Source organism: Rhinoraja longicauda, chromosome 19, assembly GCF_053455715.1.
Source record: "Rhinoraja longicauda isolate Sanriku21f chromosome 19, sRhiLon1.1, whole genome shotgun sequence".
In the NCBI taxonomy this organism is placed as follows: Eukaryota; Metazoa; Chordata; class Chondrichthyes; order Rajiformes; family Arhynchobatidae; genus Rhinoraja; species Rhinoraja longicauda.
Window position 1 is genome coordinate 20,965,107 of NC_135971.1, and position 24,601 is coordinate 20,989,707.

The 24,601-nt window shown below is 53.1% G+C and overlaps 1 protein-coding gene across 1 annotated transcript in view; it reads left to right on the forward strand.

The window, feature by feature from the left end:
* LOC144602551 (ras/Rap GTPase-activating protein SynGAP-like) overlaps positions 1 to 24,601 on the forward strand; it is a 115,155-nt gene that overhangs the window by 21,048 nt on the left and 69,506 nt on the right. The window contains 1 exon segment of the mRNA XM_078415680.1: positions 21,196 to 21,340. Coding sequence (XP_078271806.1) covers positions 21,196 to 21,340 — 145 coding nt within the window.

Here is a 24,601-nt window from a genome sequence, read left to right on the forward strand (position 1 = left end):
TTCCACACCTTCACCACTCTCTGACTGAAAAAGTTCTTCCCTCATCTCCTTTCTAAATGGCCTACCCCTTATTCTTAAACTGTGGCCCCTTGTTCTGGACTCCCCCAACATTGGGAACATGTTTCCTGCCTCTAATGTGTCCAATCCCCTAATTATCTTATATGTTTCAATAAGATCCCCCCTCATCCTTCTAAATTCCAGTGTATACAAGCCCAATCGCTCCAGCCTTTCAACATACGACAGTCCCGCCATTCCGGGAATCAAGCTAGTGAACCTACGCTGCACGCCCTCAATAGGGCCCAAAATTGCTCCCAATACTCCAAATCCGGCCTGTAAATGGACTTGACACAAAATGGCCACCGACTGTTGCTGTGGGAAGGCCCTGTAAATGGACTGGACACAAAATGGCCGCCGACTGTTGCTGTGGCAAGGCCCTGTAAATGGACATGACACAAAATGGCTGCCGACAGGTGCTGTGGGAAGGCCCTGTAAATGGACTGGACACAAAATGGCCACCGACTGTTGCTGTGGCAAGGCCCTGTAAATGGACATGACACAAAATGGCCACCGACAGGTGCTGTGGGAAGGCCCTGTAAATGGACTTGACACAAAATGGCCGCCGACTGTTGCGGTGGGAAGGCCCTGTAAATGGACATGACACAAAATGGCCGCCGACTGTTGCTGTGGGAAGGCCCTGTAAATGGACTTGACACAAAATGGCCGCCGACAGGTGCTGTGCGAACGCCCTGTAAATGGACTTGACACAAAATGGCTGCCGACTGTTGCTGTGGGAAGGCCCTGTAAATGGACTTGCCTTGTCGAGCCTCAGCATTACGTCCCTGTTTTTGTAGTTGCTGTCCTCTCGAAACAAATGCATTGCTTTTCCTTCCCTTACTGCATTGGCAATGAGGAAGAATTAAGGTTCAGGGGCTATTTCTTTCCTCCTCCCGCCCACCCTCTCCCCACCTAAATTAACCATCGGAGACGTGGGAGACCATGCACTTTGCCAGCGCTTCCCTGAGAGTTAGTTCCACTGAGCTAGTCTTCCACAAGGATCAGAGTCAGGCAAACTCCTGACTCATCCCCGAAAATCGCTCCCATATGTTTTAGTCAGCCAGTGAGCGGCCAAACGAAACATGGACGCATAGAAAATAGGTGCAGGAGGAGGCCGTTCGGCCCTCTGAGCCATTCTTTGCGTGATGGTGGCTGATCGTCCACTGTCAGTAACCCGTCTGTGCCTGCCTTCTCCCCGTGTCCTCTGATTCCACTAGCCCCCAGGGTTAGAAGGCTGGTTTGCCAAGGAAAGTGGCAAAAAAAACTGCCTGAGCAACTCTGCGGGACACGGGGCGTCCCTGGGGATCATGGGCAGGTGACGTTCCAGGTCGGGACCCTTCTTAGAGTCATAGAGTGACACAGCGTGGAAACAGGCCCTTCGGCCCAACCTGCCCACACGCCCCATCTACACTAGTCCCACCTGCCCGCACTTGGCCCATATCCCTCCAAACCCGTCCTATCCATGTACCAGTCCAACCGTTTCTTAAACTTTGGGGATAGTCCCAGCCTCGACTACCTCCTCTGGCAGCTCGTTCCGTACACTGTGTGAAAAAGTTACCCCTCAGATTCCTATTAAATCTTTCCCCCTTCACCTTGAACCTACATCCTCTGGTCCTCGATTCCCCGACTCTGGGCAAGAGACTCTGTGCGTCTACCCGATCTATTCCTCTCATGATTTTGTGCACCTCTGTAAGATCACCCCTCATCCTCCTGCGCTCCATGGAATAGAGACCCAGCCCGCTCAACCTCTCCCTGTAGCTCACACCCTCTAGTCCTGGCAACATCCTCACCACCTGTCAAGCTGGGAAGGGCGCGGAGGAGATTTGCAAGGAGGTTCCAGCTAGGGACCCTTCTCCAGACCGGAGATTTCAGGATGGACATTGGAGGATGGGGAGCAGCAAGTTAGAAACATAGACAATAGGTGCAGGAGGAGGCCATTCGGCCCCTTCGAGCCTGTACGCACCGCCATTCACTGTGATCATGGCTGACCATCCACAATCAGTAACCCGTGCCTGCCTTCTCCCCATACCCCTCTTGATTCCGCTAGCCCCCTAGAGCTCTATCCAACTCTCTTAAATCCATCCAGTGAATCGGCCTCCACTGCCCTCTGTGGCAGAGAATTCCACAGATCACAACTCTCTGGGTGAAAAAGTTTTTCCCTCGCCTCGGTCCTAAATGGCCGACCTCTTATTCTTAAACTGTGTGACCCCCCCTGGTTCTGGACTCCCCCCAACATCGGTCATGCATCGGGCCCGTCTAATCCCTTAGGAATTTTTAACGTTTCTATAAGATCCCCTCATCCTTGCAAATCATATCATATCATGTATCATATATATACAGCCGGAAACAGGCCTTTTCGGCCCTCCAAGTCCGTGCCGCCCAGCGATCCCCGTACATTAACACTATCCTACACCCACCAGGGACAATTGTTACATTTACCCAGCCAATTAACCTACATACAATCCCAGTCGACCCACACTTTCATCCCACCTCACAGTCCCGCCATCCCGGGGATTAACCTGGTGAACCTACGCTGCACGCCCTCAATAGCAAGGACGTCCTTCCTCAAGCTAGGAGACACAATACTCCAGGTGGGATATCGGGGTTTGGCAGCAAGTTATTTGGGACTGGAGAGGTTGGGGGGGGGGGGTGGGGGGTGGGGGGGTCAGGAAAAGTAGCTTGGCACTGGGACAGAAACACAGGTAGAGTCAGGTTTCTTGGGAACTGAATGAGGAATTTCGTGGAGATGGGGGGGAGCAGAGTTTAGGGGTAGAGGGAGGGTGGGGGAGAGGTGACAGTGGAAGCCAGAGATCTGGAGGACTTACCAGAGGATTGGAAGCCAGTTTGGGAGGGGGAGGGGAGGGGTGGGAATCCCACATGAACCCGATGGGGGCGTGAGTTATCACCAATGGTTGCGTGACATCGAAGTGTCCGATAACGGAACAGTTTCCGCTGCCGTTTACTTGTACTTTTTAAGTTGAAGTTTTGAAAGAAAGGAAAAATAAGCGATAACTCCATTTCACCCCCATCACGGTTTAAACGTGCTTTACCCGAACAGCTGGAATTGGCCGGGGGGAGGGCTGTGCTGAGGGCGTGGTGGTGAATGGCCGGCGGTGGCTTCCCTCCCTCCCTCCCTCCATCCATCCCTCCCTCCCTCCCTCCCTCCCTCCCTCCCTCCCTCCCTCCCTCCCTCCCTCCCTCCCTCCCTCCCTCCCTCCCTCCCTCCCTCCCTCCCTCCCTCTTTAACCACACTGGAGGCCCAGCCGACATATCCTTGTTGCCCGGCCCTGCTTTGGCTCGGACCAAGTCTTTCTTCCTCCATCAGCTCCTGGTGTTGTTTGTCTTTTGTTTACCATCCCGCCATCTTTCTCCGCCCCCACCCCCCCCCCCTCCCTTCCTTTCCCCTCTTGACAATGGCGGTCTTTTTGTTTTTGAACGTTCTTCCATCCCCCCTTCCCGAAGTTCATCGGTTCTAGGGGCCGAAACAGGCCTTGTCTCTCCCACCCGACCCCACTCCCTTGCTTTCTCCCCGTAACCCCTGACTGACCAACCCCCCACCCCCGCATTGCCCGCTCTTCCTTCCTCCTCCCTCTGCCGTTGTCCCCCTCCCCCTCCCTCCCTCCCTCTCCGAGCACTCCAGGCTCGTCGGAGTCAGGAACAGGAGAGGCCAGGAGTCTTCCACCGCCCCACCTTCAAGAGAGACGACGATCGATGTCAGGCCAGGGTGATTTTCCCAGCGCCACTTGCCTCTGCTCAAGTAAATGTTCCCATCCGGTCGGCCTGCCTCCCATCTCCGTCCCCCTTCTTCCCCCACCTCGCCGACAACGGCGGTCACGGTGGCGCGGCGGTAGAGTTGCCGCGCTCCCAGCGCCGGGGACCCGGGTTCGATCCCGACCACGGGTGCTTGCCTGTGCGGAGTTTGTACCCACGTGGGGTTTTTCTCCGAGCCCTTCGGTTTCCTCTCACACACTCCAAAGGCGTGCGGGCTAATTGGCTTGGCATGAAACGTGTGTGTCGGCTCGGGTTAGCGGGCGGGCCGAAGGGCCCGTTTCCGCGCTGTACCTCTGAACCGAACTCGAGGGAAACATCTCCCCCTTATCCCTGGCCCGTCTGGTTTGGAAGTTACGGTCTCGCTGGGATGACAAAAGAGGTCCCAGAGTCTTCCCCCATTCGTCGGCAAAGTGGGGGGGAGCATTTACTCAGAACGTTTCAGCCCCTTTCACACCTCTGATGGTGGCGGGTGTCTAAAGGAGGTCTCCCTCTCCCATTTCCTACCAATTCCCTCCCCCCCCCCCCCCCCCCCCCCCGACCATTTCACCAACCACCCATTCTGGGAATCAAGAAACAAACCTTTAATCGCAGAATCCGCTCTTCGGTAAAACACGTTTAATGTCATGCGTGCGTGTATTTTTGACTGTTAACCCTTTGAGGACTGTGGGCCTATTGGCGTGCGTGCGTGCGTGCGTTCGAGAGAGAGAGAGAGAGAGAGAGAGACACACACACAAAATGGTGGAGTCTCTCAGCGGGACGGGCAGCATCTGTGCAGAGAAGGATCGGGCGGCGTTTCGGGCCGAGGCACTTCTCGGTTCTCCGTGCGTTCGTGGGGAGTGGCAGAGTGGGGATGCACGCGAATGACAGGTGCTGGAGGGACAGGTGCCTCGTGCGTCTCGAGGGAAATTGCTGGGGTCCCTGGGAGCCTGAGGCCTTCCATGCCTGTCCATTTAACTGGGCCCCACTGTCATCGAGTGTTCCCTTCGTTTGACCTAACCTAAGTCCTATAAAGCTGAAAACATGACTTCCTGACCATAGACAATAGGTGCAGGAGGAGGCCATTCGGCCCTTCGAGCCTGTACGCACCGCCATTCACTGTGATCATGGCTGATCATTCTCAATCAGTACCCCGTTCCTGCCCTCTCCCCGTACCCCCTGACTCCGCTATCCTTAAGAGCTCTATCCAGCTCTCTCTTGAATGCATTCAGAGAATTGGCCTCCACTGCCCTCTGAGGCAGAGAATTCCACAGATTCACAACTCTCTGACTGAAAAAGTTTTTCCTCATCTCAGTCCTAAATGGCCTACCCCTTATTCTTAAACTGTGTGACCCCCAGGTTCTGGACTCCCCCAACATCGGGAACATTTTTCCTGCATCCAGCCTGTCCAATCCCTTGAGAATTTGATATGTTTCTATAAGATCCCCTCTCTTTCTTCTCAATTCCAGTGAATTCCAGTCCATCCATTCTTTCTTCATACGACAGTCCCGCCATCCCAGGAATTAACCTGGTGAACCTACGCTGCACTCCCTCAATAGCAAGAATGTCCTTCCTTAAATTAGGAGACCAAAACTACTCCAGGTGTGGTCTCACCAGGGCCCTGTACAACTGCAGTAGGACCTCCTTGCTCCTAAACTCAAATCCTCTCGCATTGAAGGCCAACTTAGCTTTCTTCACTGCCTGCTGTAAACATAGAAACATAGAAAATAGGTGCAGGAGGAGGCCATTCGGCCCTTCGAGCCTGTACGCACTGCCATTCACTGTGATCATGGCTGATCATTCTCAATCAGTACTCCGTTCCTGCCCTCTCCCCATACCCCCCTGACTCCGCTATCCTTAAGAGCTCTATCCAGCTCTCTCTTGAATGCATTCAGAGAATTGGCCTCCACTGCCCTCTGTGGCAGAGAATTCCACAGATTCACAACTCTGACTGAAAAAGTTTTTCCTCATCTCCGTTCTAAATGGCCGACCCCTTATTCTTAAACTGTGTGGCCCCTTGTTCTGGACTCCCCCCAACATTGGGAACATGTTTCCTGCCTCTAACGTGTCCAACCCCTTAATAATCTTATACGTTTCGATAAGATCCCCTCTCATCCTTCTAAATTCCAGTGTATACAAGCCCAGCCGCTCCAGTCTTTCAACATACGACAGTCCCGCCATCCCGGGGATTAACCTGGTGAACCTACGCTGCACGCCCTCAATAGCAAGAATCTAGCTTGTGCCCGCATGCTTGCAACCTCCTCGTAAAACTTCTCTGCGCCCTTTCCAAGCGGGACTGGCAACGTCTTTCCGATATCGTTGACGGACGGGGGGTCAAGTCACGAGGGGCGGGGGGTCAAGTCACGAAGGGGGGGGAGGGGTTGGCGGGTCGCTGGCTCAGTGAAGCATCAAAACCAGAGCAGGCAAAATGGCTGCCCCTTTTTCACACGGCTCCCCTCGCGGCGCCAAAAACTGTGTGTGTCCTTTCCCGGGCTATGCTCCTGCACAGATGAAGCCCTCTCGCGGGGGGTAAAAAAACACGTAGCATCCGAAGGCCTCAAAGGGTTAATGACTTTCCATTTCTCATGAGGATTGCTGAGGATTATTGTCTTGCAAACGATGACTTGTCCGTGTGTGCGCGCGCGCGCGGGACGGGAGAATGTCAAAAGACCAGAGCAGTTTTCGGGAGGTGATTGTCCGCGTCTGACCACTTGCCAAGTTCGATTAAAACCCCCCCCCCCCCCCCCCCCCCCTCCTTCCCCGTTTTTCGATTTTTGTTGTCGATCGCTGACCGTTCTGTCTCAGGCCAGATCTCTCTTCCCTCCCTCGCCCTTTACCGAACCTTGTCGTTGGCTCGACGGGTCCCTAACTGAAGCCGTTGTCGAAGGTGGGCACAGGTCGAGTCAAGTCAAGTCTATTTGTCACGTGCACATGCACGACGTGCAGTGAAATGAAAGTGGCAATGCCTGCGGATTGTGCGCAAAAAACCTTGCAGTTACAGCATATAAATTAGAGTTAATAGAGAGAGAAGACAAAATGTAGTCCCTGGGGTTATGAGAGTTGACAGTCCTGATGGCCTGTGGGAAGAAACTCCGTCTCATCCTCTCCGTTTTCACAGCGTGACAGCGGAGGCGTTTGCCTGACCGTAGCATCTGGAACAGTCCGTTACTGGGGTGGTAGGGGTCCCCCATAATGTTGCTGGCTCTGGATCTGCACCTCCTGATGTATAGGTCCTGCAGGGGGGCGAGTGTAGTTCCCATGGTGCGTTCAGCCGAACGCACTACTCTCTGCAGGGCCATCCTGTCCTGGGCAGAGCTGTTCCCAAACCAGACTGTGATGTTGCCGGATAAGATGCTCTCTACAGCCCCAGAGTAGAAGCAATGAAGGATCCTCAGAGACACTCTGAATTTCCTCAGCTGTCTGAGGTGGTAAAGGCGCTGCTTTGCCTTACCCACCAGTGCGGCAATGTGTGTTGTCCACGTCAGATCCTCTGTGATGTGGACTCCCAGGTATTTAAAACTGCTCACCCTATCCACAGTGGACCCATTTATCTCCAGTGGCGTGTACGTCCTTGGATGTTTAGCCCTTCTGAAGTCCACAATCAGCTCCTTAGTTTGTTTGATATTCTATTGTCCTGACACCAGAGTGCCAGATCAGCCACCTCCTCCTGGTAGGCCTTCTCATCGTTGTCGGAGATCCGGCCCACCACCACAGTGTCGTCAACGAACCGCTGGAGCAACTCAGCGGGGGCAGGCAGCATCCCTGGAGAGAAAGGAATGGGCGACGTTTCGGGGTCGAGACCCTTCTTACAGACTGAGAGTCGGGGGGGAGAGAGGAACGAGAGATAAGGGCGGAGATGTAGAGGGACGCAGAACAAGTGAATGAAAGACGTGCAACAAAGTTAACGATGATAAAGGGAGCAGGCCATTGTCAGCAGTGGGGCTAGGTGAAAACGAGTCACAATGACAACGAGACTCAACAAGACCACTTTGAAACTGGGTGGGGGAGGGGCAGAGAAAGAGAGGGAAAGCAAGGGTTAGTTGAAGTTAGAGAAGTCAATGTTCGTACCGCTGGGGTGCGAGCTGCCCAAGCGAAATACGAGGTGCTGTTCCTCCAATTTGCGCTGGGCCTCACTCTGACAGTGGAGGAGGCCCAGGACAGAAAGGTCAGTGCGGGAGTGGGAGGGGGGAGATGAAGTGCTGAGCCACCGGGAGATCAGGTTGGTTAAGGCGGACTGAGCGGAGTCAGTGTCAGTGTGCGGGGATCGCTGGGCGGCGCGGACCCGGTGGGCCGAAAGGGCCTGTTTCCACGCTGTATCTCTAAACTAGAAACTAAACTAATATCTCTAAACAAAATTGAAACAAAAATTAGTGGAAAAGATTGGGGAGGAGAGACGGTTTTGTGGTCGGACAGGATCACGGAAACATAAACAATAGGTGCAGGAGGAGGCCATTCGGCCCTTCGAGCCAGTACGCACCGCTATTCATTGTGATCGTGGCTGATCGTCCACAATCAGTAACCCGTGCCTGCCTTCTCCCTACACCCCCTGATTCCACTAACCCCTAGAGCTCTATCTAACTCCCTCTTAAATCCATCCAGTGAATTGGCCTCCGCTGCCCTCTGTGGCAGAGAATTCCACAAATTCACAACTCTCTGGGTGAAAATGTTCCTTCTCACCTCAGTTTTAAATGGCCTCCCCTTTATTCTTAGACTGTGTGTGTGTGTGGCCCCTGGTTCTGGACTCGCCCCGACATCGGGAACATTTTACCTGCATCTGGCTTGTCCGGTCCTTTTATGATTTGAAACGTCTCTATTTTGTCATCCATTGATGTTGGCAAGTGAGACTTGGTGGTGGGTTGGGGGGGGGTCTGGGGGGAGTTGCGGAAACTGCTCTGGTCTTCAGATAACGTAGCAAGTATATTGTTCTCAATATTTCCCTGTATTGATCTGCCTGGGTTATTGGCATGTGTGCGCGCGTGTGCGTGTGAGGACTTGCATGGACTTTGGGGGGGCCTTTTTATGGGTGATGTTCTTGTGCTTTCCCCCCTCCCCCCCCCCCCCCCCTCCCCTCCCCCCGCCCCATGCCACCGCTGTGGATGGAGCAGGGGCATTGGAGAAATGGAGCCTTACCCTCGAGGGCAGGACAACAGAATCCTCAAAGGAAGCCCACATCTTGGAAAGATTGCCCTTTGCTAGATTCGTCGAGTCGCCACGCACAGCCTGGAAAACAGGCCCTTCTGGCCCAGCTCGCCCACGCCGACCAACATGCCCCATCTACCACACCAGTCCCGCCTGCCCGCGTTCGATCTGTCCGCCTCTAAACCTGTCCTGTCCAACCTGGTCAGGGAGTCATAGGCATAGTGTCATGACAGCCTGGAAAACAGGCCCTTCTGGCCCAGCTTGCCCACGCCGACCAACGTGCCCCTTCTACCCCAGTCCCACCTGCCCGCGTTTGGCCCAGACCCCTCCAGACCGGTCCTATCCATGTACCTGTCGAACCCTTGCTCTCCCTCTCTCTCCATCCCCTCCCCCTTTCCCAGTTCTCCCACCAGTCTGACTGTCTCCGACTGCATTCTATCTCTGTTTGCAATCTTGTCAAGCTTCTCCCAGCTAACTCTGCTCTATTCTACATTTTCCTTGATCTGCATCCCCTTTGTCCTGTTTTCACACCCTAAACTTCCTCATCTATCTATCCATCATCTACATTTCCTCAAACTCAATTGCAACAAATCTGAAATCATCATCATTGGTCCAAAAACGCTCACCAAATCCACCCAAAACTTCATCCTCAACATTGATGAAATACATTATTGTTATTATTATTATCTCTGTGCCTCCCTCTCCCCTGACATCAGTCTGAAGAAGGGTCTCGACCCGAAACGTCACCAGTTCCTTCTCTCCAGAGATGCTGCCTGACCTGCTGAGTTACTCCAGCATTTTGTGACTACTGTTTCTTAAACGCTGGGATAGTCCCAGCCTCAACTACCTCCTCCGGCAGCTCGTTCCACACACCCACCACCCTCTGTGTGGAAAAGTCACCCCTCAGATTCCCGTTAAATCTTTTCCCCCTTCACCTTGAACCTGTGTCCTCCGGTCCTCGATTCCCCTACTCTGGGCAAGAGACTCTGTGCGTCTACCCGATCTATTCCTCTCATGATTTTGTACACCTCTATAAGATCTCCCCTCATCCTCCTGCGCTCCATGGAATACAGACCCAGCCCGCTCAACCTAATAGACCCAGCCTACGCAACTCAATTTGGAACTCCAACAAGAAGTGACCCATTCGACGTTTATAAACAAGAGAGGCAGATTGCCGTGTGTGGAGTCTTCCTCTCAATAGGCACAAGTCGTAGGAGCAGAGTTAGGCCAATCGGCCCATCTCCGTCATTCAATGATGGCTGACCTATCTCTCCCTCCTAGCCCCGTTCTCCTGCCTTCTCCCCGTAACCCCTGACACCCGCACTAATCAAGAATCTAAACATAGCACAAAAAGTAAGGACATTTGTGTTTGGTAGATTATTTCTTTGTTGTAACAATGCTTCTTGGCAATGAATCTTATACCGTTGGAAAGCCTGTTTATTTCCCTTTTAAATGGTGCCACATTTGCAAGGAACATGCATTTGTGGGATGAGCAGCAGAGCTGAGTATGTGGGATGCGCCCATGAAAAATCTGCCAAATCTTCTCTGCCAATGCCAAACAGCTTATTCTGCCATCGACTCTTGTTCGGTGTTGTTTGGTGGATTGGATGATTGAAGTCTGAAGGAACAAGACACATTGGCAATTTAACAATTTGTTCATTTAATAAACAGGAGCCACAGTAGCGTGTGGAATAACCATACGCAGCCACAACAGCCTGGCACCTCCTCCTCATGCCGGTCACCAGCCTGGTCACACACTGTTGTGGGATGGCATCCCATTCTTGTCAGCACCTGGGGGTACCAGAAGCTCAAAATAAGAGTCAATAGCAACAGCAGAATAAGCTGTTTGGCATTGGCAGAGAAGATTTGGCAGATTTTTCATGGGCGCAACCCATATACTCAGCTCTGCTGCTCATCCCACAAATGCACGTTCCTTACAAATGTGGCACCATTTAAAAGGGAAATAAACAGGCTTTCCAACGGTATAAGATTTATTGCCAAGAAGCATTGTTACAACAAAGAAATAATCTACCAAACACAAAATTTCCTGACTTTTTGTGCTATGTTTATCTATCTCCGCCTTAACAATGGCCTCCACAGCCCTCTGTGGCAAATAATCCCACAGATTCACCACCCTCTGACTAAAGAAACTCCTCCTCATCTCCTTCCTAAAGGTACGTCCTTTTATTCTAAGGCTGCGCCCTCTGGTCCTAGACTCTCCCACAAGAAACAGTCCGGGGCTTTGTAAATGTAGTCGTCCGTTGTCGCCTGCAGGATATTAAACACTATACACGCCTCCTTTCGCTGCTAAGTGACACCCTGGCCTTGATAATTCCATTCTTCGGCTGACCGTTGAAGACTTTTGCGCTGAGAGCAGAACGATGATGAACTTAGATCATTTTTTATCTTGAATCTTCTTTTGAAAAGTGTCAGTGCCGCCATTTTGTTGTTGCATTTATTGGGAAGGTTTTTCAGTCTCCTTAGGGTCAAATTTTTTTTGCCACAGTTCCCTCACTATATTCCAGGGAAGCGAATCTCGTTGTCTTTTTTTTAAGTTTACTCTCGAGGTAAATACGAAACCAGGGGGGTCAAGTGTAAATTCAGCCTCCCTTAATTGTACGTATCCTGTATCATATCATATCATATCATATATATACAGCCGGAAACAGGCCTTTTCGGCCCTCCAAGTCCGTGCCGCCCAGTGATCCCCGTACATTAACACTATCCTACACCCACTAGGGACAATTTTTACATTTACCCAGCCAATTAACCTACATACCTGTACGTCTTTGGAGTGTGGGAGGAAACCGAAGATCTCGGAGTAAACCCACGCAGGTCACGGGGAGAACGTACAAACTCCTTACAGTGCAGCACCTGTACTTGGGTGCATGTATTAATCCGGTCAGTATCCCGCTTCTGGGCGGTGGTAGAGCTGCCGCCTTACAGCGAATGCAGCGCCGGAGACCCGGGTTCCATCCCGACCACCGTGACCCGCGTGGGTTTTCCCCGAGATCTTCGGATTCCTCCCACGCTCCAAAGACGTGCGGGTTTCCAGGTTAATTGGCTTGGTACAAATGTAAAAATTGTCCCCCATGGGTGTAGGATGGTGTTAGTGTGCGGGGATCGCCGGTCGGCGCGGACCCGGTGGGCCGAAGGGCCTGTTTCCGCTCTGTATCTCTAAATCTAAACTAAACTGGATACGATACGACAGAGCTGTATTAACCCCAGGAGGGAAATTGATCTGCCAACAGTCATTAAAAACACCAAATACACGGGAAAAGTGATTAAAGTGACGAGTGGAAAGGATTGGGGAGGAGGGAGGAGGGGAGAGGGGGGTCAGTCTACCCCATGACAGAAGGGGGGAGGGGTTGTTCAGTTTGATAGCCACAGGGAAGAATCTTGTCCCATACAGTGTGAACACTGGGAAGCAGCCCCTTCTCCACGGCACGGTGGCGCAGCGGCAGAGTTGGCGCCTCACAGCGCCGGAGACCCGGGTCCCACCCCGACCACGGGCGCCGTCTGCGCGGAGTTTGCACGTTCTCCCCGTGACCTGCGTGGGTTTTCTCCGGGCGCTCCGGTTTCCTCCCGCGCTCCAAAGCCGTGCGGGTTTGTCGGGTCAATTGGCTTCTGTGAATTGTCCCCCCCCGTGCGCGTAAGGTAGTGTTAGTGTGCGGGGATCGCTGGTCGGCGCGGCCCCGGTGAAAACGCACGCTTTCCCCCGTGGCCTGCGTGGGCTTTCTCCGGGATAGACAATAGGTGCAGGAGGAGGCCATTCGGCCCTTCGAGCCTGTACGCACCGCCATTCAATGTGATCGCGGCCGATCATTCTCAATCAGTACCCCGTTCCTGCCTTCTCCCCGTACCCCCTGACTCCACTATCCTTAAGAGCTCTATCTAACTCTCTTTTGAAAGCTCTCTCTTGAATGCATTCTAGCTCTCTCTTGAAAGCATTCAGAGAATCGGCCTCCACTGCCTTCTGAGGCGGAGAATTCCACAGATTCACAACTCTCTGACTGAAAAAGTTTTTCCCTCGTCTCCGTTCTAAACGGCCTACCCCTTATTCTTAAACTGTGTGACCCCCTGGTTCTGGACTCCCCCAACATTGGGGACATGTTTCCTGCCTCTCCAAGTCGATCCAACCTCTCTCCGTAGTTGAAGCTCTCTAATCCAGGCGGCGGTTTGCTAAACCCTCTCCAAAGCCTCCCACATCTTGTCCCGAGCCTAGCAGAGAAGGCACGCATATCTTTACCACCCTACTTCAGTTTTTAGTTTACTGTCACGTGTACCGAGGTACAGTGAAAAGCTTTTGTTGCGCGCTAACCCGTCAGCGGAAAGACAACACACGATTACAATCGAGCCGTCCGCAGTGTACAGGCACATGGTAAAGGGAATAACGTTTAGCGCGAGGTAAAGCCAGCAAAGTCCGATCAAGGATAGTCCGAGGGTCTCCAGTGAGGTGGATAGTAGTCCAGCACTGCTCTCTGGTTGTGGTGGGATGGTTCAGTTGCCTGATAACAGCCGGGAAGACACTGCCCCTGAATCTGGAGGTGTGCGTTTTCACACTTCTGTACATCTTGCCCGATGGGAGAGGGGGGGAGAGGGAGTGGCCGGGGGTGAGACTGGTCCTTGATGATGCTGCTGGCCTTGCCGAGGCAGCGTGAGGTGTGGATGGAGTCGGTGGGAGGGGAGGTTGGTTTGTGAGTGACGGTCTGGGCTGCTGGCCTTGCCGAGGCAGCGTGAGGTGTAGACGGAGTCGGTGGAAGGGAGGTTGGTTTGTGTGATGGTCTGGGCTGCTGGCCTTGCCGAGGCAGCGTGAGGTGTGGATGGAGTCGGTGGAGGGGAGGTTGGTTTGTGCGCGACGGTCTGGGCTGCTGGCCTTGCCGAGGCAGCGTGAGGTGTAGATGGAGTCGGTGGAAGGGAGGTTGGTTTGTGCGATGGTCTGGGCTGCTGGCCTTGCCGAGGCAGCGTGACGTGCGGATGGAGTTTGTCTGCTGCCACCTTTAAGTGAGCTAGTCTCGTCCAGCCCCAGAGTAAGGCACATCCAGCCCCTTTGCATCCTGCGCTGTCTAATGAGGGTGGACTCAAAATGCTGGAGTAACTCAGCGGGTCAGGCAGCATCTCTGGAGAGAAGGAATGGGTGACGTTTCGGGTCGAGACCCTTCGTCAGACTGAGGATTTGATTTGCCGGTCAGAATGAACTGTGAGGCTGTCAATTGGACCCGTGGAAAGCACTTTTACTCCCAGCCAGCCTATTCCACCGGCAGAATAAACCATGCTCGCAAGATTGCCGGTGGCGCAGCGGATAGAGTTGCCGCCTCACAGCGCCGGAGACCCGGGTTCCATCCCGACCACGGGCGCCGTCTGTACGGAGTTTGTACGTTCTCCCCGTGACCTGCGTGGGTTTTCCCCCGAGATCTTCGGTTTCCTCCCACACTCCAAAGACAATAGACAATAGGTGCAGGAGGAGGCCATTCAGCCCTTCGAGCCTGTACGCACCGCCATTCAATGCGATCATGGCTGATCACTCTCAATCAGTACCCCGTTCCTGCCTTCTCCCCATACCCCCTCACTCCGCTATCCTTAAGAGCTCTATCCAGCTCTCTCTTGAAAGCATCCAACGAACTGGCCTCCACTGCCTTCTGAGGCAGAGAATTCCACACCTTCACCACTCTCTGACTGAAAAAGTTCTTCCTCATCTCCGTTCTAAATGGCCTACCCCTTATTCTTAAACTGTAGCCCCTTGTTCTGGACTCCCCCAACATTGGGAACATGTTTCCTGCCTCTAATGTGTCCAATCCCCTAATTATCTTATATGTTTCAATAAGATCCCCCCTCATCCTTCTAAATTCCAGTGTATACAAGCCCAGTCGCTCCAGCCTTTCAACATACGACAGTCCCACCATTCCGGGAATTAACCTAGTGAACCTACGCTGCACGCCCTCCATAGCAAGAATATCCTTCCTCAAATTTGGAGACCACAACTGCACACAGTACTCCAGGTGCGGTCTCACCAGGGCCCGGTACAACTGTAGAAGGACCTCTTTGCTCCTATACTCAACTCCTCTTGTTATGAAGGCCAACATTCCATTGGCTTTCTTCACTGCCTGCTGTACCTGCATGCTTCCTTTCATTGACTGATGCACTAGGACACCCAGATCTCGTTGAACTCTCCCTCCTCCTAACTAAGACGTGCAGGTTTGAAGGATAATTGGCTTGGTGTAAGGGTGTAAATTGTCCCCCAGTGTGTGTGTGTGTGTGTAGGATAGTGTTAGTGTGCGGGGATCGCTGGTCGGTGCGGACCCGGTGGGCCGAAGGGCCTGTTTCCGCACTGTATCTCCAAATCTAAAATGCCCTCCGTTCAGCGCCAACTGCATCTTTAAATTCTACCCACGCCGATGAAAACGCACACCTCCAGATTCAGGGGCAGTGTCTTCCCGGCTGTTATCAGGCAACTGAACCATCCCACCACAACCAGAGAGCAGTGCTGGACTACTATCCACCTCACCGGAGACCCTCGGACTATCCTTGATCGGACTTTGCTGGCTTTACCTTGTGCCAAACGTTATTCCCTTTATCATGTATCAGTACACTGTGGACGGCTCGATTGTAATCGTGTGTTGTCTTTCCGCCGGCTGGTTAGCACGTGACAATGATCACAGTGAACAGTACCTGCCGCTGGGAGATTTTGCTTCCGTCCTGAAATTCAGAGCCGAGGCCAGACCTTCCACAATCCAGGCCGATCTTCCAAACACCTGGCGCAACAAAAGGTCCACACGCTTCTTGAGATCGTAGGTGATAGCAGCAGAATTAGGCCATTCGGCCCATCCGGTCTACTCCGCCATTCAATCATGGCTGACCTATCTCTCCCCTCCTAACCCCATTCTCCTGCCTTCTCCCCGTAACCCCTGACACCCGCACTGATCAACAATCTATCCATCTCTGCCTTAAGTATATCCGCTGACTTGTGGCCTCCACAGCCGTCTGTGGCAAAGAATCCCACAGATTCACCACCCTCTGACTGAAGAAATTCCTCCTCATCTCCTTCCTAAAGGAACGTCCTTTAATTCTGAGGCTGTGCCCTCTGGTCCTAGACTCTCCCTCCAGTGGAAACATCCTCTCCACATCCACTCTATCCAGGCCGCTCACTGTTCTGTACGTTTCAATGAGGTCCCCCCTCGTCCTCCTAAACTCCAGTGAATACCGGCCCTTAGATTCTTTGTCCAATCTGCCTTCTGTGCATTGTCAATCAGCTGGGACTGAGCTTGGTGTTAGAATCAATTTGACAGGACCACCCCCTCCCCGGGCACTTTCCCCCGCAACCGCACGAGATGCAACACCTGTCCCTTTACCTCCCCCCTCGACTCCATCCGAGGACCCAGACAGTCTTTCCAGGTGAGGCAGAGGTTCACCTGCACCTCCTCCAACCTCATCTATTGCATCCGCTGCTCCAGGTGTCAACTTATTTACATCGGCGAGACCAGACGCAGGCTCGGCGATCGTTTCGCCCAACACCTCCGCTCAGTCCGCCTGAACCTGCCTGATCTCCCGGTGGCTCAGCACTTCAACTCCCCCTCCCACTCCCGCACGGACCTCTCTGTCCTGGGCCTCCTCCACTGTCAGGGTGAGGCCCAAACGCAAATTGGAGGAACAGCACCTCATATTTCGCTTGGGCAGCTCACACCCCAGCGGTATGAACATTGACTTCTCTAACTTCAAGTAGCCCTTGCATTCCCTCTCTCTCTCCATCCCTCCCCCCTTCCCAGTTCTCCCACCAGTCTGACTGTCCTGCTGATTAAATGTTACTGTGTGTATGCCTTGTGGCCGCCTTCCCCTCCCTAACGATGACATATCCTACATTTTCCTTGAGCTTCGTCCGCTGTGATCTCCCGTTTTCACGCCTCGCCCTTCCGCATCTCCAGTTTTATAGACAACAGGTGCAGGAGGAGGCCATTCGGCCCTCCGAGCCTGTACGCACCGCCACTCAATGTGATCACGGCTGATCATTCTCAATCAGTACCCCGTTCCTGCCCTCTCCCCCATACCCCCTGACTCCGCTATCCTTAAGAGCTCTATCCAGCTCTCTCTTGAAAGCATGGCAGAGAATTGGCCTCCACTGCCTTCTGAGGCAGAGAATCCCACAGATTCACAACTCTCTGACTGAAAAAGGTTTTTCCTCGTCTCCGTTCTAAATGGCCGACCCCTTTATTCTTAAACCGTGTGTGGCCCCTGGTTCTGGACTCCCCCAACATTGGGAACATGTTTCCTGCCTCTAACGTGTCCGACCCCTTAATGATCTTATACGTTTCGATAAGATCCCCTCTCGTCCTTCTAAACTCCAGTGCATACAAGCCTAGTCGCTCCAGTCTTTCAACATACGACAGTCCCGCCATTCCGGGAATCAACCTGGTGAACCTACGCTGCACGCCCTCAATAGCAAGAATATCCTTCCTCAAATTTGGAGACCAAAACTGCACACAGTACTCCAGGTGCGGTCTCACCAGGGCCCGGTACAACTGTAGAAGGACATCTTTGCTCCTATACTCAACTCCTCTTGTTATGAAGGCCAACATACCATTGGCTTTCTTCACTGCCTGCTGTACCTGCATGCTTCCTTTCAGTGACTGATGCACTGGGACACCCAGATCTCGTTGTACGTCCCCTGTTCCTAACTTGACACCATTCAGATAATGGCGTGATCACATTGAATGGCGGTGCGTACAGGCTCGAAGGGCCGAATGGCCTCCTCCTGCACCTATTGTCTATTGTCATTGCCCAGCGTTTGTGCCATCGTAGAGTCGAAATTCCAGTGTGTACAATTGTGGCAGTTTTCCTTCTCCCCCCCCCCCCCCCCCCCCCCGACTCTCAGCCTGAAGAAGACACCGTCCCATCCCTCCAGTGATGCCGCCAGGTCCCGCTGAGTTACCAGTGCGCGGGACCCCTTCTATCCCCTCGCCGATCCTCCATCACCATCTGCACTTGTCCCTGTGACCTTCTACCCCCCCCCCCCCCCCCCCTGCATCCCAATACAGACAGAGTGTGTGTGGCATGCCCTCCCCTGTCTTTGGGAGAGGGGGGGGGGGGGGGTGAATGACGGTGCCTTTCTCGAGGGGGTGTCTGGTCCCTTGCGGGATGTTCAGCGCGTTGCGTGTTGTGGCATGTACGGGTGCACGCGACGCGTGTGCGTCTTTGCACGGCAAGGGGACGGAACAGTCGGGAGGCGAGTAGACAGGGGTTCTCCGCCTTAAGTATATCCACTGACTTGCGGCCTCCACAGCCGTCTGTGGCAAAGAATCCCACAGATTCACCGCCCTCTGGCTCAAGAAATTCCTCCCCATCTCCTTCCTGAACATAGAAAATAGGTGCAGGAGTAGGCCATTCGGCCCTTCGAGCCTGTACGCACCGCCATTCAATATGATCATGGCTGATCATCCAGCTCAGTATCCCGTACCTGCCTTCTCTCCATACCCCCCTGATCCCTTTAGCCACAAGGGCCACATCTAACTCCCTCTTAAATATAACCAATGAACCGGCCTCAACTACCTTCTGTGGCAGAGAATTCCACAGACTCGCCACTCTCTGTGTGAAGAAATGTTTTCTCATCCCGGTCCTAAAAGACGTCCCCCTTATCCTTAAGCTGTGACCCCTGGTTCTGGACTCCCCCAACATCGGGAACAATCTTCCCGCATCTAGCCTCTCCAACCCCTTAAGAATTTTATATGTTTCAATAGGATCCCCCCTCAGTCTTCTAAACTCGTGCTTTAATTCTGAGGCCGTGCCCTCTGGTCCCGGACTCTCCCACTAGTAGAAACATCCTCTCCACGCCCACTCTGTCCAGCAGAGACAGGAACAATGCGTGATTGATGGAGCATTGTGTCGGGATTTCATAAGTGACCGGAGCAGAATTAGGCCATTCGGCCCATCAAGTCCACTCCGCCATTCAATCGTGGCCGATCTATCTCTCCCTCCTAACCCCACTCTCCTGCCTTCTCCCCATAACCCCTGACACCCGCACTAATCAACAATCTATCCATCTCTGCCTTAAGTACATCCGCTGACTTGTGGCCTCCACGGCCGTCTGTGGCAGTGAATCCCACAGATTCACCACCCTCTGACTAAAGAAATTCCTCCCCATCTCCTTCATGAAGGAACGTCCTTTAATTCTGAGGCCGTGCCCTCTGGTCCTAGACTCTCCCACTAGTGGAAACATCCTCTCCACTTCCACTCTATCCAGGCCGCTCACTGTTCTGTACGTTTCAACGAGGTCCCCCCTCCTCCTTCTAAACTCCAGCGAGCACAGGCCCAGTGCTTGACAAACGCTCATCGTGGGTTAACCCACTCATTCCTGGGATCGTTCTTGTAAACCTCCTCTGGACTCCAGAGCCAGCACGTCCTTCCTCAGATACGTGGCCCAGAATTGCTCACAAGGCTCCAAATGCGGCCCGACCAGCGCCTTATACAGCCTCAGCATAACGTCCCTAATTGTGCCTACAAGCCCTCTCGAAATAAATGCTAGTGTTGCCTTTGCTTTCTTCACTACTGATTCGACTTGCAGATGAACGTTTCGGGACTCCTGCACCAGCACTCCCAGGTCCCTTTGCACCTCCGATTTCCGGAGTCTTGCCCCGTTTAGAAAATAGTCTAGGCCTCTACTATCAACACATCAAACACATCACAAAGACAGCCTTCTTCCACCTCAAAAACATTGCCCGTCTCCGTCCGTCCCTCTCCTCCACAGCTGCAGAAACCCTCATCCACGCCTTCATCACCTCCCGTCTGGACTACTGCAACAGCCTCCTCTATGGCGCACCCTCAAAAATCATCAGTAAACTTCAATACATTCAAAACTCCGCTGCCCGTCTACTCACCCACTCCCCGACCCGTGACCATATCACCCCCGTCCTTTACAAACTCCACTGGCTCCCCATCCCCCAGAGAATCCAGTACAAAATCCTCCTCGTGACCTACAAAGCCCTCCATAACCTGGCCCCATCCTACCTGACCGACCTCCTCCACAGGCACACTCCCACCTGCACCCTCCGCTCTGCCGCTGCCAATCTCCTATCCCCCCCCATCCGGACCAAACTCAGATCCTGGGGGGGACAGGGCTTTCTCCATCGCTGCTCCCACCCTCTGGAACTCACTACCCCAAACCGTTAGAGACTCCTCCACACTCACCACATTCAAAACATCGCTGAAGTCTCACCTGTTCAGCACTGCCTTCAACCACTGACCGTCACCTCACCTTCTGTGTCCTTTCTCTGTTCATTTATTTATTTACTTATTTATCTATTTATTCATTTCCCTATGTTCTCAAAATCTCTGTAAAGCGTCTTTGAGTATATGAAAAGCGCTATATAAATAAAATGCATTATTATTATTATTACTCCTACGACCGACCAAAATGCAAAAACCGGCCTAAAGTGTCAAGGAGGTCCCCCTTCGTGCTTCCAAGCCCCAGCGGGTACAGGCCCAAGCCGCCAAGAGGCCCATCGTACGCCAACCCACTCGCTCCCTGGGACCGTTCCTGCAAACCTCCTCTGGCCCCCTCTCCAGAGCCAGCAGGCCCTTCCTCAGATACAAGGCCCACGTTTCGGGGGCAGTTGGTGGCAGTGTGCGGGTTTTGCACATGATGGGGCTCGGGGGTTGGCGTGGAAGGCGGTCACGGGTGGCGCAGCGGCGGAGTTGCCGCCTGGCAGCGAACGCAGCGCCGGAGACCCGGGTTCCGTCCCGACCACGGGCGCTGTCCGCACGGAGTTTGCACGCTCTACCCCGTGACCCGCCTGAGTTCTTCCCCCCCCCCCCCCCCCCCCCCCGAGATCTTCGGTTTCCTCCCGCGCTCCAAAGACGTGCGGGTTTGCAAGTCAATTGGCTTTGTAAACGTGAAAACTGTCCCTAGTTGGGTGTAGGGTAGTGTCAGTGTGCGGGGATCGCCGGTCAGCGCTGACCCGGTGGGCCGAAAGGGCCTGTTTCCGCGCCGTATCTCCGAACTGAAGAGGGGGAATGTTTGGCGGCCAGTGGTGGGCTTTTGGAGAGGGTGGGTGTGCAGGGGTGGGATGGACGCATGGGGTCGCTGCTGTCTTTTGTGGCTGCACGGCGTTTTGTGTTGGCGTGTGTTCCAGTGGCATGCGCAGCGGGCCCTGAACGCTTGGTGTGATGGGCTGGCACGTTGCTAGAGTCGCGGCGGCCGGCTGGCTGTTGAGGTGGGGGTGGGGGAAAGAGGTCAATAACCCGTGGCGGCTGTCGTCTTCTCCACAGGGGAGTTCATCCGGGCGCTTTACGAGTCGGAGGAGAACTGCGAGGTCGACCCCGCCAAGTGCACCTTCTCCACCTTGGCCGACCACCAGGCCAACCTGAGGATGTGCTGCGAACTGGCACTCTGCAAGATCGTCAACTCCCATTGGTCAGTGCCACCGCACCACCACACACGCACGCACGCAAACACCAGACCAGACGCTCACGAGTGTTTCGTTCAGTTTAGTTTAGGGATACAGGGCGGCACGGTGGCGCAGCGGTAGAGTTGCTGCTTTACAGCGAATGCAGCGCCGGAGACTCAGGTTCGATCCTGACTACGGGTGCTGCACTGTAAGGAGTTTGCACGTTCTCCCCGTGACCTGCGTGGGTTTTATCCGAGATCTTCGGTTTCCTCCCACACTCCAAAGACGTACAGGTATGTAGGTTAATTGGCTGGGTAAATGTGAAAAATTGTCCCTAGTGGGTGTAGGATAGTGTTAATGTGCGGGGATCGCTGGGCGGCACGGACTTGGAGGGCCGAAAAAGGCCTGTTTCCGGCTGTACATATATGATATGATATGATGCAGCGCGGAAACAGGCCCTTCGGCCCACCGGGTCCGTGCCGCCCAGCGGTCCCCGCGCACTAACACTATCCCACACCCACTCGGGGCTATTTACATGTACAACAAGCAGAATTTTTCACACAGAGAGTGGTGAATCTGTGGAATTCTCTGCCACAGAAGGTAGTTGAGGCCGGTTCATTGGCTATATTTAAGAGGGAGTTAGATGTGGCCCTTGTGGCTAAAGGGATCATGGGGGTATGGAGAGAAGGCAGGTACGGGATACTGAGTTGGATGATCAGCCGTGATCATGTTGAATGGCGGTGCGTACAGGCTCGAAGGGCCGAATGGCCTACTCCTGCACCTATTTTCTATGTTTCTATTAACCTACATACCTGCACGTCTTTGGAGCGTGGGAGGAAAAAAAGAACACACACTAGCAGACAAACCCAACAACACATACATAAACAGTTCACAGCGCCCCCTTGGACGGCCTCAAACACTAGGGAACAGAAGTAGGTTTCGAGCCTGGACTTAAAGGAGTCGATGGAGGAGTCAAGCCAATTAGCCTACAAACCTGTATGTCTTTGGAGTTTAGAGATTCAGCGCGGAAACAGGCCCTTCAGCCGACCGTGTCCGCGCCGACCAGCGATCCCCGCGCACTAACACCATCCTACACACACTAGGGACAATAGACAATAGACAATAGGTGCAGGAGGAGGCCATTCAGCCCTTCGAGCCTGTACGCACCGCCATTCAATGCGATCGTGGCTGATCACTCTCAATCAGTACCCCGTTCCTGCCCTCTCCCCATACCCCCTCACTCCGCTATCCTTAAGAGCTCTATCCAGCTCTCTCTTGAAAGCATCCAAAGAACTGGCCTCCACTGCCTTCTGAGGCAGAGAATTCCACACCTTCACCACTCTCTGACTGAAAAAGTTCTTCCTCATCTCCGTTCTAAATGGCCGACCCCTTATTCTTAAACTGTGTGGCCTCTTGTTCTGGACTCCCCCAACATTGGGAACATGTTTCCTGCCTCTAACGTGTCCAATCCCCTAATTATCTTATATGTTTCAATAAGATCCCCCCTCATCCTTCTAAATTCCATTTACATTTACACCAAGCCAATTAACCTACAAACCCGCACGTCTTTGGAAACTGAAGATCCCGGAGAAAAGTCACGGGGAGAACGTACAAACTCCGTACAGACGGCCCCCGTAGTCGGGATCGAACCCGGGTCTCGGGCGCTGTGAGGCAGCAACTCTACCGCTATTAGGTTTTACACTATTATGTGCATCTAGTATTAGGGTTATTAATTTATTGTATTATTGATTATGTATCTGTGTTCTTGGGCCCGTTAAGTTACAGCAAGTAAGGGTGTCATTGTTCCATTGCATATAGACAATAGACAATAGACAATAGGTGCAGGAGGAGGCCATTCAGCCCTTCGAGCCAGCACCGCCATTCAATGTGATCATGGCTGATCACTCTCAATCAGTACCCCGTTCCTGCCTTCTCCCCATACCCCCTCACTCCGCTATCCTTAAGAGCTCTATCCAGCTCTCTCTTGAAAGCATCCAACGAACTGGCCTCCACTGCCTTCTGAGGCAGAGAATTCCACACCTTCACAACTCTCTGACTGAAATAGTTCTTCCTCATCTCCGTTCTAAATGGCCGACCCCTTATTCTTAAACTGTGTGGCCCCTTGTTCTGGACTCCCCCAACATTGGGAACATGTTTCCTGCCTCTAACGTGTCCAATCCCCTAATTATCTTATATGGCAAACGCCCGACTCTTAAAATGGAGGCTGTTTTTCGTACCGCATTGAACAGTGGCCATATATCTTTGTTAAATAAAGCACGTGACATTTTTTCCCTTTTCTAGAACACTGCACAAAACTAACCTTAGCAACTATCACAACTTTTGCACTGTCTAGTATTGCAAAACTATTGGTTATCTAGTATTAGTTATTCATTTATTGCATGTGACCAACGCTCGACTCTTAAAATGGAGGCTGTTTCCTATTGCACAGTGGCCATACACCGATCAGCCAAAACATTACGACCACTGACAGGCGAAGTGAACAACATTGATTGTCTTGTTACAATGGCACCTGTCAAGGGGTGGGATATATTAGGCAGCAAGCGAACAGTCAGTTCTTGAAGTTGACGTGTTGGATGCAGGAGAAATGGGCAGGAGTAAAGACCTGAGCCACTTTGACAAGGGCCAAATTGTTCTGGCCAGACGACTGGGTCAGAGCATCTGTGAAACGGCAAGGCTTGTGGGGTGCTCTCGGTCAGCAGTGGTGAGTACCGACCGACCGACAGTGGTCCGGGGAGGGACAAACCACAAACCGGCGACAGGCAGGGTGTTGGGCGCCCGAGGCTCATCGATGCGCGAGGGGCAACGAAGGCTATCCCGTCTGGTCCGAACTAAAGATACTAGAGGAGCAAGGTGGACCACTCCGTTGAAATCGCCTGTACTGAAGTGTAGTACGCAAAGGAGCCATTTTAGTAAGCAAAACCCGCCGTTCGTTCTGCCCCTCGCAGTGTTGTGGGGGAACAATATGTGTGATGATACCATCAAAATGCAGAATATATCTCAATAAGCCAATGGAATGTTGGCCTTCGTAACAAGAGGAGTTGAGTATAGGAGCAAAGAGGTCCTTCTGCAGTTGTACCGGGCCCTGGTGAGACCGCACCTGGAGTACTGTGTGCAGTTTTGGTCTCCAAATTTGAGGAAGGATATTCTTGCTATTGAGGGCGTGCAGCGTAGGTTCACTAGATTAATTCCCGGAATGGCGGGACTGTCGTATGTTGAAAGGCTGGAGCGATTGGGCTTGTATACACTGGAATTTAGAAGGATGAGGG